The 17,913-nt window shown below is 48.6% G+C and overlaps 1 protein-coding gene across 2 annotated transcripts in view; it reads left to right on the top strand.

Annotated features, from left to right (window-relative positions):
• LOC127058307 (immunoglobulin superfamily containing leucine-rich repeat protein 2-like) overlaps positions 1 to 17,913 on the top strand; it is a 79,499-nt gene that overhangs the window by 753 nt on the left and 60,833 nt on the right. For both annotated transcript variants that reach the window (XM_050968125.1, XM_050968124.1), the window contains exons 2-6: positions 1,256 to 1,740; positions 6,708 to 7,291; positions 8,446 to 8,507; positions 15,441 to 15,527; positions 16,733 to 16,988. In XM_050968125.1, the coding sequence (XP_050824082.1) occupies positions 1,256 to 1,740; positions 6,708 to 7,291; positions 8,446 to 8,507; positions 15,441 to 15,527; positions 16,733 to 16,988 (1,474 nt within the window). The remainder of the gene's footprint in view (positions 1 to 1,255; positions 1,741 to 6,707; positions 7,292 to 8,445; positions 8,508 to 15,440; positions 15,528 to 16,732; positions 16,989 to 17,913) is intronic.

Raw genomic sequence — 17,913 nt, 5'->3', positions numbered from 1 at the left:
AGCCCACACAACACCCCCTAGGCCATACTCCACTCACCTGGCGACCCACATCCCTAGGGCTAATATTCCCAGCAGGGGAGGGGCTGAAATTTGCTCTGCAAACTTGCTGACAAGGAACGGAGACTAATTTTTTGTAACTACTGCTTTGCCAAGGTTGGAGCTTCACCCCCATCTCCCACCCATCTGCACACCAGTGTAAAATCCTTGTTGTTGTTGTGTCTGTTCTATATTAATTCTTATGCTGCGCTCATTGCCATAGTATCTGAGCACCTTTCAGAAGTGCATTAAGTGACTAACATATGTCATGTAGTGTTTGACGCTAACGCTGCCCTTCCAGCAGATCTTAATACAGAGGTGGAGAGACTCACACGTGGCATGACAGTATGCTCGTGCTGAAAGGTAGCATCACAGCCCTATCTGGACTGAGATTCCTTTCTGCTGGGAGAGATGGCTCTTCTCCATCTCTTACCACTAAGGGATAATTGGAGTCCTCCTCCAAACTTTGTCCAGGGCACAGAGTCCAGCCTCTGCTTTAATAGCTGGTGACTAGTTGGCAGAAAGAGTGGGGAAGAGGGGTGAGATGGTTTTGTGGGAGTTGGGAAGTTGTGAGATCTCTGCATATTAACCCCTGGGTGGTTTGGGCAAGTCACTGAACTGTGCTGTGTCTCAGTTCCCCATCTGCAAAATGGGGATAATAATATTGCCCTGGCTCCAGGACTGGATAAAATAATCTTTCCATGGTGAGGTTTTATACTTGAGGAGTGGGGACAATGTAGACACCCAGGAGAGATAGGCGTGCAGCTTTGCTGCATGCAATGTCACTGTGAACTGTGTTCTGTAATAAGCCAGTTTGCATGATGCTGAGGGCCATGAATTTGCAATATGTAGGCACAGACATATGAGTGCAATATTCGGGGGCAGGATCCAGCAGCCTCCAGTAGGCCTCTAGTCCTGGTCCACCCCATCACACAGGCCATATTCCACACAGCACAACACTTCATAGTTCCCTTTGTTCCCCTTCACCCTTCCTCAAAACACAGAAACAAGGGGATACCTGGGGAAATTGAAAGGTGGCAAATTTAAAATGGATAGAAGGGATTTAAAAAAAAATACACTACATGGTTAGCTTGTAATATTATTACTATTACACAGAGACATCTCTCCTCTCCCCCTGCTCCGCCCTCCATCACTCACTGGGGCTCTCAGCAGAGCAGCACAGCATTGGTGACCCCCGGGGTCTCTCTCTCTCCCAAAGGTGATGGAGGAAGAATTTCAATTCCTGCTTTGCCAGGGGTGCCGGAAAGAACCCAGGAATCCCAAGCTCCTGTCCTGCCTTCACACTTTGTGCACCGACTGCCTGGAAGAGAACAAGCCCGTTGGCCAGTGCCCCATCTGCCAGGCTCCCATCCCACAAGTCAGCGGGATCCCAGACCAGGACAACCTGCTCTTCGCCAATCTGCAGGCCAAGCTGAGCACCTACCAGAAGATTGTCAGCAGCAGCAACTTGGTCTGTGACCGCTGCAAGGATCTGGCTGAATTCTGGTGCTCTGAGTGTGAGGAATTCTTTTGCATCAGATGTTTTGAGGCCCACCAATGGTTCTTGAAGAAGAAAAGCCATGAAACCAAGAAGGTGGGAGATCTGAAGGCAGAATCTGCCAAACAGTTTCTGGAGGGAGCAAGGAAGTCTAGAATCCTCTTCTGTTCCAATCCCACCCACAATGACCAGAACTATATTACAAGGTAAGAACATCAAGCTATGATTTATTCCCACAAAGTTGTGAGCACATTGGAAAAGGGTATGGGAAGGGAGGGTCTGTGGTGAAGCCAGGTCTGGGAGTGTAGGGAATTTAGGACCCTTTCTTCTTGCACCAAGATATGAAGGTAATGCCCATTGATTTCCGCAGGAGCTACTTGAGTCATGTAGCAAGAATATGGCCCTTGGGTTCTATTCTCAGCTCTTCCACTGACCCACTATGTGACCTTGGGCAAGTCACAGCTGTGATGAGTTGGACCCCTCTTCTGGGATGCCACCTGATGTACTGGAGTTTCACTGAGCCCTCCTGCTCCACCAGCCTGGATTCTCTCTCCCTGTTTTGTTGAATTAGGCTCTCCAGTCTCTTGCAGCACACACACAGAGGTAAGGCCACACCTAGCTGCAGACACAGACTGAAGCCAGCTCTGTGTGAGAGGATTCACTCAGCACTCATGTGCACACTCCATTTGGGGAATAAACCCAAAATAATATTGTCTTGCACTGTATAGAAAGATCTGCACAGCGCAAGCTCATAAAAATTCGCCCTCTCCCTCAATGTGAAGAAAAATATGCACAACTTCTTGCCCTCCCCCTACCCCAGGTAGAAATTGCGCAAACTGGGTTTAATAATAGACAAAACAAATGTATTAACTATAAAAGGCAGATTTTAAGTCATTATAAGGGATGGCAAACACAGCAAAGCATATTACTGAGCAAATAAAATACACATACTAAGCTAAGATCTTAAAAGAAAGTACTTTCAAGAAGTAATTTCTCACTCTAAATGTTACTTTAGGTAAGTTGCAGAGTTTTTGTAGCTTACAGTTCCAGTTATTTCTTCTTACAGACTGGACCCCTGTCTCAGTCTGAACTCACCCTAGCCTTTCTCCTCAGGTTAGTTCCTTTGTCCCTTCAGGTACTTTCAGCAGTCTTTCTTCTTGGGTAGGCAATGGAGGGGAGTCAAGCTCAACCCCCTCCCCAGCCCTTAAAAAGGATTTACCTAAGGTCGGAATCCTTTGTTTGATCCCCATCCCACTACAGTGGAAAAGTACCAGCAGTGTCCAAGGGGGTATTTTTCATCAGGTGACATTATCACCTGATCTTGTAGTGTCAATGCAGTGTCCCAGGAAGCACCTCAGGAAGGTGGGAGATTAGTATCTTCAGAGTTCTATTGTCCTTCTTAAATGGGTCATTCAGGAGGATTGCCTACTGTCTGGTGGACGTTCCTCCCATGTACACACATAGATGTAATTGTTACATAGTCAATATTCCTAACTTTAGATACAGAAATGATACATGCATACAAATTGGATAATCACACTCAGTAAATCATAACCTTGTTAATGGTATCTTACATGAGCCATCTTGCATAAAATATATCGTAGTTATGCCATATTCATATCATAAGCATCTTTCTATGCAGAATATGGGGTGTAATGTCACAACAGCCTCTTCCTGTGCCTCAGTTTCCCCATCTGTAAAATGAGGCCAGCTCTTTTTCAAGTGGCCTCCGCACATTCCCACCCTTGCTTCAGAGTGTCAGCAGATCGCGATGGGGTCAGGCTAGAATTTGCATCCTCCTGCACCTCTAACAGTGCCCCAGGGCTGCTCTTCAGCAGGGACCTTAGTGGGGAGGAATAACTCAGTGGTTTGAGCATTGGCCTGCTAAACCCAGGGTTGTGAGCTCATTCCTTGAGGGAACTATCTAGGGATCTGGGGCAAAAATCTGTCTGGGGATTAGTCCTGCTTTGAACTAGGTGACCTTCTGCTGATATTCTATTATTTAAATTCATGAGCCCTTACTGCTTGAATTAAAAGACCAGGGTCTTTAGTCTGGAGGCAAGAGGAGACTCAAACTTCTACATGTGGTACAGTAACAAGGGTGACAAAGTATGTGTCACACACCCCATTGAGCAATCAGCCAGGTACATTTTGGGATTTCCCTCCCACACACACTTCATCTGACACGGGGCGCATTGACCACTGCTGGAGGCACTGGCTTGAAACACCCTCTGGGTTAGTATGAGAAAGCCTCTATTCCTAAAGATTCCATGGAGTCTTACAAATTTCTTATGCATGTGTCACATGGAAAGGCATATAACCATGGGTGGCAGGTACAATAGGCCAGGAGGGACTAAGGCTCCTCATCGCAGCCACTGCTGATCCTGCCACCAAAAGCCTGGGCCATGGTGGCTCCACCTCTTCCCCTCCCTGCTGGGAGTGGGCTTCTGCAGGAAGAGTTTGCTTATTTATTATGCACCATGCAAGTTCCCAGGCAGCTGTCTGCTTCCCAGGTCCCTGGGACTCTCCAGGGAGATTACTGATGAACCCAGGAAGCTGAATAGCAGATACTGCCTCCTCAGCTGCCCTGGAACTTGCATAGCTCATATAAAAGCTCAGCATTCTCCACCTAGCTGCTCCTCTCCAACACTCTCCACCCCGCCCCCTGCCACCACTCATCGGTTCCTCCTCTCTGCTCTGCTCAGCCCCCACCCCCGCCGCCACTCGCCAGTCCCTCCTCTTCCTCCACTCAGCCTCCAATAGGAGGAGGGATGTGGCACAGAGGTGGGTGGGAAGAAGAGGGAGGATGTGGTGAGGGGGTAAGTGGGGAGAGGAGAGGAGGGATGCACATGGGGAGGGGGATGACAAGGGAAGAGGAAGGGAGGAGGGACCAGCGAACAGAGGTGGGGGGCCTAGTGGGGACAGAACCAGTGGGGCTGACTGGGGTGGAGGGGGGAAGGAGAAGAGGGTTGCATAGGGTGAGCAGGGGAGCCAAGAGGGGAGAGAAGGGACTGGCGAGCAGCGGCAAGAGGACTGAGCAGGAAGTGGGGAGAAAAGGGACTGGTGAGCAGCGGCAGGGGCCCAAGTGGTGAGGAGGAGGGGGGATGGAGAGGAGGGACACCTGCAGCAGGGGAGGAGGAGGAGGTGGGCCTGGGGCAGAGTAGGGGTGCAATGTGGGTGAGGCCACAGGCAGAAGAGGCAGGACAGGGAGCTAGCCTCACCGAGGGGAAGCTTCACCTGCCAATCATGCATATAACACACGTGTAGTAATCTATTGCTGCCTGTACCAATCACTAATTAAATTCCCGGTTCTCTTAGAGAACAATGGTTTGATTAGTCCTCCAATCTACCCAGCCCTGTTTCTTTGGTTGCCTGTAGCATTTTAAATCACACTTCGGGGTAGAATTAATTGGGATGCCGTCAAACTGAAAAGTGACCGACATGAAAAGAAACAAGAGCAAGAGGAGAGAGAATCTCACGTCACATTTCTCTGCACATCTCAGATTTGCTTAGGCTCTAGGTGTCTGTATCCCAGACCCCACAGTTTTAACCTCAGAATGGGCCAGATTCGGATCCAATTTGCCCCATTATAAATGCAGAATGACTTCATTGTCACTGATGGGTTATGCTTGGCTTTATGCAACTCTAACGGAGATCAGAATCTGGCCCGATGAGATTACTGCAAATGAGAAGCATGTGTTGCATAGACATCCTGGATATTCTGTCTCGCTTACTCACTGGCTGCAGCCTGGCTAATGACTGCCAGAAACAGTGCAGCTGAAATCAGTGCTAAGATATTAGGGTAGATGGGACTAAAGCATTTTCACCACCAAGTCATGGAAATCTGCTCAGCATAACCTGCATGGTGAAAGTAGTGACTGAGCCCTGGGTATGCTGCAGCTGACACCATTAGTACCATTCCTGCAGCTGCACCAGTATATCCTTGCAAGGAGGGCTGGTCCAGTGCTTAGGGGACTAGGCTAGGGCCTGGGAGATTGGCGGTGGGTGTCAAATCCCTGTTTTACCACAGACTGTGTGTGACCTTGGGCAAGTCTCTTAGCCTTTCTGTGCCTCGGCTATTAATTTAGTTGGTATCTACCAGCAGTTGAGTGGGAGGAGAAATGGAATCAAAGAGGCAGGGACATACTGTTTCTCATCAAGAGCGAACTGCCAGCTTCTACAAACAGCTCCTAATGAATCACCTTATAGCCTCTGGGTGGCTATGCTGGGCTGCAGATTTTCTCCATTCGTCTTCTCTTTGCAGACTGTCCCTTTTCTGGACTCCCTGAAAAACAAAAGGCATCATCCTCAGCTGGTGTAAATCACCATTGATTTCAGCACAACTATTCCCATTAATACCAGCTGAGGAGGATCTGTCCCAGAGAATCTCTAAGGAATTCCCCAGAATGGGAAGGGAATTTCCACAGGATGCAGTTATTATCCCATTATCTCTCTGCCCTTTTTCTCTATGTGCCAGTAGAGAATGCTTTGTTAAGGATATGCCAGTGGCCAAATATTTGAATCAACCCTCATAAGTCTGGCTGCCAGTGGGAAACTTTGGAGATCTTATTTCTCCTTCTCCTCTCCTCCACTTTTCACCTTTTCCTCTGCATCTCACATCACAATAGTATTGGGTGGAAATGGTTTTCCACCCCACTAAAATCTTTGAGAGTTCAAAACTTTTTTCCACATCTGAATCAGGACAAAAAGTCAAAATCTCAATGATTTTTCCAAATCAGAAAAGGTTTATGTTTGCGTAAATCAAAACATTTTGTTTAATTTTTGACCTTTTCTTCTTTTTATAAAGCTCTCTCTTTATTGACTGCAATTAGCTTAATTTTTTTTTAGATTGTTTTGGAACAGAAAACCAGAATTTTTCATTTTGAAAATGTAGAAACTAACCCTTTTGAAATATTGCTTGACATTTTGTCGAGTCATGAAATTCGTTTACACCGATCCTGTTTGTGAACGGTTTCACTTGGGACTAATTGGCATTTTTTGATGAAAAAAAATTTTATTTGAAAAAATCCCAACCAGCTCTAATCACAAGGCTCAGGATGTGGCTACAACCAAAGGCCTTGCCCCAGCCCCAACTGTAGCCCAAGCAGTGGGTTGTGGAGAAGATGGATTTCTTAGTATGCATTCAAATGAAACTGTATTGTGTTTGCATCAGTAATATCTACTGCAGAGGATGTTTAAAGCCCCTCTGCTGTTCCTGCGCGCTCCTGGATAGTGAGCACTCAAAACTCTACTGCAACATCCAGACGGAAATCGAGCGGAGGCAGGAGGAGCTGGGGAGCCTGAGCGAAGAGCTGAAGAGGAAGAAGGCCCACTTTGAAGATGTCTATAAAAGCCTGAAGGGCAAAGCTGACCACATGGACCAAGTGAGGACTGAAAACCAGGAGCTGATCCAGAACAGAGTTGAACACATGGTGAAGCTGATCCGAGAGAAGGAGCAGGAGCTGCTGGAGATGGTGGACAGGCAGCACCGCCTAGGGAACGAGGACCTGGAGGGGAAGCTGAAGCAGATGGAAGCCGTGCTCAAAAGGATGGGGGCTGGTGAGCAGCTAGTGGAGAAGATGCATCTCTACGCATCGGACCAGGAGGTGATGGACATGCACCCCTTTATCAAGGAGTCCTTAGAGGAGCTCATGAAGCTGCAGCCTCTGGCAGTGGGAGCCAGTGTCCAGGCTGGAGACTTCGCCAAGTGTAAAGCCAAACTCCAGGCTCTGTTTGAAAGAGTGACTTGGGAGAAAGGTAAGACGTTTTCAGAGACCTGATCTATGTGGCTCCTGCTGGAGTGAGATGGGGTGGTGCTGGGTGGGATGGAGGAATGGCTGCATGATGCCTTGTCTGATTGACATGCTAGATGGTCCTCAATGTACCACCTGCCCTGCCTTGCTAACTACTAATTACTATACCTTGAAAATGGTGCAAACTATTTTCCCTTTTAAAAAAGACTCCCTGTGAAATCAGAGGAAAATGTTACACTTTGGGGCAGCTACGTTAAAACCCACAAAATATCAGTGTCTCTCAAGTGTCCAGAAGTTCTTTCCTCTTTGCATGATTGGCCCTCATTCAGCTAATGGTGCTCTAACTTTCAGGGTTCAGCCTCAGTCCCATTCCCCGGATTCGCCATCTCCCGATGCCATGGGTCCGTCATTCCCACCAGTGCAAAGTGGGTGGCAACAGCTCCCTTTCTGATTCCCTAGCCTTTTGCACCTACTGATGTAAAGGATGGCCTGAGGTGCAGGACAATGGAGAATCCAGCCTGTGCGCTCCAGTTTTGGGATTGCAATCCATAGCACTCCGACGCAACTGGCCCCGCCTGTCAGCTAGTTGGATGACTTTAGAGCTGGGAGTTGCCCCTTCAGAATAGGAAGCTGTTTCCCAAAAGCAGGGCCTCAGTGTCTCGAAGGACTCAGAACCGCCTCCTCCAGTTGAGGCCATTCCCACATCACTGCAAGCCAGGTGGTAACTCTCTGCTCTGTTCGAAAGCAGGCGGCCAGATTCACCCCTGGTGTAACTCCACTGCAGTCAGTTCCACCAGCAATGAGTTTGGTCTACAGGTAGCATCACTAGTGGTTTCTGCCTCATCTCCCCATGCAGATATGAAGACTGTTAGTGAGGATTTTATGACGTGCTGGTTTTACTGCTGTGGTTCTGCTTGCTGGACTCCTGGCTAAGATAGCAGGCACCTACGTCCCTGGCTCATCCAGAACCTAGCAGTCAGGCTTCTGATGAGAGATAGGGAATCAGAATGAGAAGCAAGCCAGTTCTTACTGTTACAAGCCCTTCGCGAAGGCCACTTCCAGCTCAGCTGCTTGCAGGGCATGGGGGCACTCTGCTGACACTGTATTTTCACTGTCTCTGAGAACAGCCCCACCCAGCTCAATCTTTCTCCTTCGTAGATGCTGCCTCCTGCGCTGCCCCAGCAGCTCCAGTGACTGAGATGTCTTCAGCTAAGGACTGGGTGAGAGGAGCTATTTGCGTTTGCCCTTATCAAAGGGGTAGGGAGAGCTCCTCCCGTGCCAAGGGCTGGGGCAGGCGCTGATTCTGTAGTTGCTTTCACCTGCCACACTGGCTGAGTTTACATGCGTGATGGGTGGTAAGGAGTGCTGAGCAGGACTAGGAGTGTGAGGGGGACGTGATTCTGCAGTGATGGGAGCATGGCTGCTGCGTCCCTCCCACCAAGTGCTAGCAGGAGAAAGGCCGAAGGAGGAGAGCATGGCTCTCATTGTGCTGAAGCCTGTGGGTGAGATTCTGTCCAGACACCTAATAACAGAGATCCCCCGGGGATCTTCACCACCATGCACTTCTACTCTATGACATTCTGTCCTTGTCCCCATCTCCCACTCTTAGGGACAGGTCTGTTTCATGCTGCTCCCTTCATCTGGAAGAGCCCCCCATTCTGCCCACATTCAGAGACCTCTCCCTCTTTTCTTCCACATCCCTTCTTCCCACCCCATTCTGTCACCACCCGCCACTCGCTGGCCAGGTGCTGCTCTGCCTGCTCCACCTCTCACTGGTTGGTCTCTGTAATGGGGTCACACATCCTATACTGAGCCTAGACAGAAAGGAGAGGATAGTCTTTCCTGCTTACAGGCAATTAGCTTGATCACATACCTGCATAGCTGCCAGAACTGCCAACCCTGGAGACAGGCAGCCACACCTGTGACCAACAGAGAAAATGACCTGGTATAACAGGGAGAGAACAAAGAGGCAGAAAGAGGTAGAAAGGCCTGAGATAGCCAAGGGGCTACAGACCCACACCAGGCAGCTTCTGAGAAAGCATCCAGGAGACAGAAAGAGAGTGCATACCCTGGAGTAGAAGGGCTGATAGAGTCAGTTTAAGGAGGGAGTTCATGGACTGATCTGATTGAAAACAAACTGAAGAGGGTCTGTTAGGAGAAGCTGGGACCCCTAGAAAGGCCACACAAAGAGGTGGTGTGTAGCAGAGTGGGTCTCTGCTCCGGCCCTGAAGGGGTTAAAACAGCCCTGGCAAGGGGGCCGTAGCTGGAGCCAGAAGCCTGGGCTGTATAAGAAGGCCAAGGGAGCCAGAAACACACAGAGTCTCTCTGGCAGGGAGAGAGAGACAGGCCTGGCTGCTCAGGGACTCACCCAGGGACCTAAAGGAAGGCAGGGCAGGGGAAAAAGCCTTAGGAGCTGGGAAGCCCTAGGCCAGCAACTCCTCAGACTGCAGGGCCTAATTCTAGGCCTTCAAGGTACTGGGCTTGCAAAGGTGGGTAAAGGCAGCCAGGCCAAACCCCCTTTGCCTGTGATGAGTGGCTGATACTGCAGTCTGCCCCAGGGCAAGGGGCTAGACAATGACTGGGCAGTAGCCAATACTGAGGCAAAGTGGGGATAGTGGGGTGGGGTTCCCCTGGGAGGGGGGAGACCCAGTTAAAGGGGCACCGAGGTCCAGGGAGGGACCCGGGACCAGCAGAAGACAGGTGGATCACTGGCCTGCAGAGGGCGCTCCATGGCTGGAATAGAGCTAATTCCCTGAAGCAACCAGCAGGAGGCGCCGTGGGGGTGAGTCCACACGTTCACATGGTGACATCCCATAAAGGCTGTAACCTCCTTTGGACCAGAGCCTGGCCTGGCTTTGTGCTTCACAAAGCGCTGTAGCCCAATGTTGGCCCTATATGAACAACTAAAGAGACAGAGAAGCACATTTGGATGGGTGGTCCATGAGGTGACATCGTGCCTTCATAATGTCAAGGAGAGGTAGTGTGGCCTAGTGGATAGAGCACTGGATGGGGATTCAGGAGATTAGGATTGTATTCTTGGTTCTGCGGCTGGGTGACCTTGGATATGTCACTTTCTCCTTTCTGTGCCTCCGTTTGCCCATCTGTAAAATGGAGATAATGCTCCTCTGTAAAGAGCTTTGAGATCTATTGATGAAATGCATCGCATAGCAGCTAGGTATTCTAATGCCATTGACTTCAATGGGTCTAGAATGTCACCCATAGGATTAAGGCCTGCAGAGACCATTGGATCATCTCATCTGACCTCCTGCACAGCCCTGACCAGAGCATTGTTGGGGCCTGTGCCAGTCTGTTATTTCCAACCTCTCCAGGGCTGCTTGCCGCAGCACATGCTCCCCACAGCTGAACAGGTACTATGGCACATATGCCCCCTTTGTTCAGCCAATCACCATTTAGTCCTGTGCCTGGTAGTTTCTCACTATGACTCTAGCCAACTCTTTAGTGGTCGCTCCCCTCTAGGGGTGGTGAAATGTCTAGTGACGCAGGACGCTGGTAACTATAGAAAAGAGTCAGCCGTCTCCAGCCCCTTGGGATTCAGACGCCTTTAAACCACAGCATTTAACCCCTCTGCTGGGGTGTGTAGGGGAACCCAGACCCACCCTCTCCTCTTGTTTCCAGTCCATGGACCCTATACGAAGCAGTTAGAACTGGTTTCTCCCAGCTGGCTTCCAGAAATTAAAAGGAACAGTCACAAGAGTGAAATGCCTTCAAGCTGCATAGATGCTATTTAAAAACACCATAAGAGAGGTTCAAACTAAATGTAGACCACAAATTAACAACAACAAAACAGTAAGAGGATCAAAAAAGTGCCACCACGGCTAAACAACACAGTAAAAAATGTAGTAAAAGTTTAATTGGACAGGCCAAAAAAGAAATTGAAGAGTAACTAGCAAAAGACACAAAAACTAATAGCAAAAAAGTCTTAAGTACAGGAAGACTGCCAAACAATCAGTGGGGCCACTGGATGATCAAGGTGGTACAGGAGCACTCCAGGAAGTCAAGCCCCATGCGGAGAAGCTAAATGAATTATTTGTACCGGACTGCACTGCAAAGGATGTGGCCTCCCACACCTGAGCCATTCTTTTTAGATTACCAATCTGAGGAACTGTCCCGGATTTCGGTATCAGTAGAGGAGGCTTTGGAACAAATTTTTAAATTTAATGTAATAAATCACCAAAATCAGATGGTGTTCACTCAAGAGTTCTGAAAGAACTCAGATATGAAATTGTAGAATTTCTAACTGTGGTATGTAACCTAATGCTTAAATCAGCCTCTGTACCAGATCACAGGAGAATTGCTAATGTAACACTGATGTTTTTTTAAAGGTACCAGAGGTGATCCTAGCAATTACAGGCCTTTTCTACGCTGGCAAGTTACTGCACAGTAAAGCAGCTTTCTGCGGTGTAACTCCCAAGGTGTACACACCGCCAAGCCACTTAGTGCACAGAAACTCCTCAGTTGCAGCGTTTCAAAAAACCCACCTCGATGAGGCTGTGTCTACACTGCCACTTTCAGTGCTTAAACTTTAGTTGTTCAGGGATGTGAAAAAAAGAAAACCCTGAGCGACAAAAGTTTTAGTACTGAAAAGCACCAGTATAGACAGTGCTTTCTCACCAGGAGCCATGTTCAGGGTGGGGTTTTTTTATTACCAGGAGAGCTCTCCCCCTGGTGATAAAGCATGATAAAGCATGTCTACACATCCCATGTCACAGGGCTGCCTCGGCAACGTGGGTAGTGTAGACATATCCTGAGAGTCCTAAGCCTTAAAGCACAGAGGCCCCAGCGTTGTATTGGCAGTGTAAACACATTAGAGTGCAGAAAGCAATCAGTTGGCCTCTGGAAATGTCCCATAATCTCTCAAATGACCACTCTGCTCATTGTTTTGAACTTGGCTGCCCTGGAGACATGTGCCCCTCCCCTTTCAAAGCTCTGTTTCTGACAGCCATTGCATGCTGTGCTGATCTGCTCTGGGACACAAAGCAAATCATTGATGTGGAACACTTGTGATGTTGAACACAGAGGCAGGTTGGGGTGTGTGTGTGAGAGAGAGAGAGACAGAGACCGATTGCTGTGCGGAGGAAGGCAGGGGCTGATGGCGGGGGTTCCCCCTCGCCCTGCCTCAGAACCTGTTCCTTTCTGCCGCTGTCTGAACTTAGAAGACAGCAAGCTGACACACTCACTGTCCCCCAAAACACACTGTCTCTCCCCCCTCCATACACACACACACTCCCTGTCACACACTCTCCCACCCCACCCCCCACTTCAGTTGAAAAGCAATTGGCAATGTAGTTGGATGCCCATGGAACAATGGGATTGGGAAACCTGCATCATGTGATGCTGTGTCTGCCCCATGAAGCATTGTGAACCCTTCCCAAAGCACTCTGCAGCTAGTTTACACAGTGGGATAGCTACAATAGTGCACTGCTCTCTTTGCCATTGCAAGAGTTGCTAATGTGGATGTTCTCCACTGTCACAAGGAGCACAGTGTGGACACACAACAGCAGTTTAATTCCAATGCTTTAATAAAAGTGGTATACCCTGTTTCGCAGAAACTTGCCATTGTAGAAATACCCACAGGCTTGTAAGCCTAACTTCAGTATCAAGCAAACTGGCTGAAACTATAGTAAAGAAGAGAATTATACATGAACACAATATGTTGGGAAGAGTCAACCTGGCTTTTGCAAAGGGAAATCATTAGAATTCCTTAAATGTATCAATAAGCATGTGGACAAAGGTAATCCAGCTGATATAGTATACTTGGACTTTCAGAAAGCCTTTGCCAAAGTCCCAAGCCTAAAGCTCTTAAGCAAAGTAAACAGTCATGGGATAAGAGGGAAAGTCCTCTCATGGATCAGCAACTGGTTAAATGACAAACAATAAAGAGTAGGACTAAATGGTCAGTTTCAGGAGAGAGGTACATAGTGGGGGTCCCCTGAGGATCTGTACTAGGACTAATGCTGTTCAGCATATTTATAAATGATCTGGAAAAAGGGGTAAGCAGTGAAGTGGCAAAGTTTGCACACAATACAAAATTACTCAAGACAGTTAAATCCAAGGCTGACTGTGAAGAGTTACAAAGGAATCTCACAAAGCTGGGTGACTGGACAACAAAATGGCAGATGAAATTCAATGTTGATAAATGCAAAGTAATGCACATTATAAAACATTGTCCCAACTGTACATACAAAATGAGGGGAACTAAATTAGCAGTTACCACTCAAGAAAGAGATCTTGGGGTCATTGTGAACAGTTTTCTGAAAACATTTGCTCAAGGTGCAGCAGCTGTCAAAAAAGCTAACAGAATGTTAGGAACCATTAGGAAAGGGATAGATGATAAGACAGAAAATATCATAATGCCACTACATAAATCCATCTTGGTCACCCATCTCAAAAGGAGATTAAGAGCTAGGAACAGCTTCTGTATGAGAAGAGATTAAAAAGACAGTGAGTGGTTGCCTTAGAAAAGAGGTGACTAAGGAGGGATATGATCGAGGGCTATAAAATCATGAATGGTGTGGAGAAAGTGAATAAGGAAATGTTATTTACTCTTTCACATAACGCAAGAACCTGTGGTCACCCAATGAGATTAACAGGTAGCAGATTTAAAACAAACATAAGGAAGTACTACTTCACACAATGCTCAATCAACCTGTATAACACGTTGCCAGGGGATGTTGTGAAGGCCACAAGTATAATGGTGTTCAAAAAAGAATTAGATGAGTTCTTGGGGGATAGGTTCATCAGAGACTCATAGACTTTAAGGTCAGAAGGGACCATTATGATCATCTAGTCTGACCTCCTGCACAATGCAGGCCACAGAATCTCACCATCCACCCCTGTAACAAACCCCTAACCTATGTCTGAGTTATTGAAGTCCTCAAATTGTGGTTTGAAGACCTCAAACTGCAGAGAATCCTCCAGCAAGTGACCCGTGCCCCATGCTGCAGAGGAAGGCAAAAAACCTCCAGGGCCTCTGCCAATCTGCCCTGGAGGAAAATTCCTTCCCGACCCCAAATATGGCGATCAGTTAAACCCTGAGCATGTGGGCAAGCCTCACCAGCCAGCACCCAGGAAAGAATTCTCTTTAGTAACTCAGATCCCCCCCATCTAACATCCCATCACAGACCACTGGGCATACTTACCTGCTGATAATCAAAGATCAATTGCCAAATTAATTGCCAAAATTAGGCTATCCCATCATACCATCCCCTCCATAAACTTATCAAGCTTAGTCTTAAAGCCAGATATGTCTTTTGCCCCCACTACTCCCCCTGGAAGGCTGTTCCAGAACTTCACTCCTCTAATGGTTAGAAACCTTCATCTAATTTCAAGTTCAAACTTCCTAGTGTCCAGTTTATATCCATTTGTTCTTGTGTCCACATTGGTACTAAGCTTAAATAATTCCTCTCCCTCCCTAATATTTATCCCTCTGATATATTTATAAAGAGCAATCATATGCCCCCTCAACCTTCTTTTAGTTAGGCTAAACAAGCCAAGCTCTTTTGAGTCTCCTTTCATAAGACAGGTTTTCCATTCCTCTGATCATCCTAGTAGCCCTTGTTTGTACCTGTTAGCCAAGATGATCAGGGATGCAATCCCATGCTCAGGATATCCCTGGCCTCTGACTGCCGACGCTGGGAGTGGATGACAGGGGTGGATCACTTGATAATTGTCCTGTTCTATTAATTTCCTCTAAAGCATCTAGCACCAGCCATTGTCAGAAGATAGGATACTAAGTGAGATGGATCATTGGTCTCCCCCAATCTGGCCATACTTATGTTCTTATTCCTTCCCTGGACCACTCCCTACCTTGCCACTCAAGTCAGCTGTTTCCCAGACTCATGTCCCGTGATCCTCTTCCTCTGGAGGTCCAACTACCTGGGCTGCCTCACACCCAGGCCCCTGCACTCAGTGGTTCCTCAGCCTCTCTCGCAGCAGCTTCTCCTTTTCTCTCTCCCCAGCTGTAGCAGGCCATCAGTCAGCCCAAGCTGAGGAAGCAGCTCCACAGGGTCTTTGGATCTGGCCCCTGTAATGTCCAGATTAGAACTCCGAAAAGCTGACCTCAGATACCCACTGGCCCTTATTAGCCCGAATGCCAAAGGCTCCTTTTAATTGCTCCTTTGTGCTTTCTCCAGCCAGGGGAGTTCACTCAGATCAGGACTCGAGAGCAGCACCTGGTTCCCATGCTTACTGGCAACATCCAGGAGACGCACCTGGGCATGGTAAGTTTCCTGCTGATTATGGAAAATTGAGCTCTGGCTTGCCAATGACCCTCCCTCTCCGATCCGGACCTGAGTTCATGGGGGAGGAGCCTAGCGACCAGCAGAGCAATTGGACCAAAAGGTACAGCAGATGGTTGGGCTATGCTGATTCCCACCAGCACATTGTATCTATTTGATTGCCTCCCTATAAGTCTCTGCCTTCTTGGCCTGTAATCTCTTTAGGGCAGGGATTGTGTCTCCCTAAGTCTATGTGCAGAACCAAGCATAAGGGAGCCTGTCCCTGGTATGATGGAGGTATTTTTCTCCTCCCTGAGGGGTATCAGGGTCTCTGCCCCTTACGCCACCTGCTGGAGGCATCCCCCAGGGCCCCTCCAAAAATTGGACAAACCCAACACTTCTGGTGGTCTCTGCAGGGCAAGGTGGGGTGCAAGTGGGGTGGAGGAAACTCGCACGACTGCCTCCTGCCCAGAGTCTGTCCTGTGGGTTGAGAGAGGCTGGCACTCAGGCCCCAGATTCACTACAGCGCTCCGTAAAGTGCATAGGGAAGAGAAGAGGGTGTCACTGGTTGTGGCGTGGCAGCTTCTAGGTCCCAGGCACAGCCCAGAAGCCCATTGTGCTACACATGCACTGTACAAATGCAGCACAGAGACATGGCCACTGCCCCAAAGAGCTCACACTCAGTACTCTGACCATGTAGGGCTAGACTGCCCTTTGCACTCACCCTGAGCTTGTGGTCATGTGCGCAGGTTACTATCCCAGCAGTACCCCCGGGGCGTCATGGTCCCTCCCATAGCCCCCTCTCTTTTACCACAGCCCTGAGTAAGGTGCAGTTTTCCTTCCCTACTGCCCTGGGAGCCCAGCCAGCGTCAACTGGAGCATGTGGAGTGGGGCAAAGAAGGGTCATAACTCTGCCCACCCCCTGCGCACTCCACCCACCCCCTGCAGGCAGCATGTGGCATCGGAGCCCAAACCCAGGGAGATGGATGACAGAGCAGAGACCTCACTTCCCAATAACAGTCCAGCCCTTTATATTTTACCCTGGATCTTTTGAGCAGTAATTGGATTTTAAAGAGTCCCCCACAACTGGGCTGGGTGTTCAGAGGACCGAGCAAACCTCTGGCCCAGCACACTGTCAGCCTGCCCCACAACACTCCCTGGATGGGTACCCATCCCCACACTGCTTAGGGGCTCTTCTCCCTCCCCAGGCTCCCCTGGGGAAGAGGAAACCAGGCCAAGCGGAAAAAGCCATCCAGACACCTCCCAAGGTGCTGAAGCTTGAATCTCAGCCCAAAGTGGTCGAGGGAACCCCCAGCAAGTGCAACCAGGGCTTGCTAGACTGGGACCTGCAGCCTGGGCCCAGCACCTCAACACCCAGCAGAAACTGCGGAGGGGCTCCTGCAGCGAGAGGCGCTGTGCTCTCACAGGAGCTGGGAAACACCCACTCTGAGCCTGGAGATCAAGGTAGGAAGGGCCAAGTGGGAGCCTTGTGGGGAGATCACAACGGTGCATCTGGAAAGGGGAGCTTGGGCCAAAGCAGCTAGACGTAGCCATGAGAAGGGTCCTGAAAGGAATGTAATGGTTATGAAACAGAGGTCAAAGCCTCACCCTCCAGATTTCTGGCATTGTAATTTTCACCTTCCATGCTCATGTAAGGAGCAGGGCAAAGGCAGTACAGCCTAGTAGATAGAGCACAGGACTAGGACTCAGCTAGGGTTGCCAACATTGTTGTTCAAAACAAATATTTGGAACTGTTTTCTTAGCACTCCCATCTCACCTCTCCTACTGCTATTATTTATTATTATCAGTTAAGAAGAAGAAGAAGCGGGGATTCTAGAAATCTGTTTGCCAGGGGAAAACGTGGAATTTGTGTTTTTAGAGAGAATCTCTCGTTTTTACATTTTGTTAAAAAATAAGAACATGTGCAGTGGAACCCCGATTCTCTGATCTAATTGGGACCGGGGACAGATCGGATAATCAAAAATTCGGATAATCTGGAGAACAGGCAGAGCTCCGGCTGTCAGCCCCAGACAGCAGGGCTCAGACTGCTAGCTTAAAAATTGTAAATAGATCAATCAAACATTGTGTTCAGTGGATACCTGTCTATACTGTGGCTGGGGAAACTACAGTTCAGCGTTTCCTTTTATTGTGGAAAAACACAGATTTTTATGTCTTTTTATCAGAGAATTTTGTGGGAGGTTTTTATCATGGAAAACTAGAATCTCTGGAGGGGTATGAGAGAGGTCAAGTATCACACAACATCAGCAAGTATCACACTGGGGCCACTTAGCAGACTTGTGAGGCCACAGTGCTCGGCAAGGCAGGCACAGGCATAATCCAGCCAGGAATCAAGCTCTACCAGTCTCAAATGCAGCCACAGCCTTGCCCA

The sequence above is a fragment of the Gopherus flavomarginatus genome, chromosome 9, assembly GCF_025201925.1.
Source record: "Gopherus flavomarginatus isolate rGopFla2 chromosome 9, rGopFla2.mat.asm, whole genome shotgun sequence".
NCBI lineage: Eukaryota > Metazoa > Chordata > Testudines > Testudinidae > Gopherus > Gopherus flavomarginatus.
The sequence above is the reverse complement of the archived record's forward strand: the minus strand, read 5'-3'. Positions and strand labels throughout refer to the sequence as shown.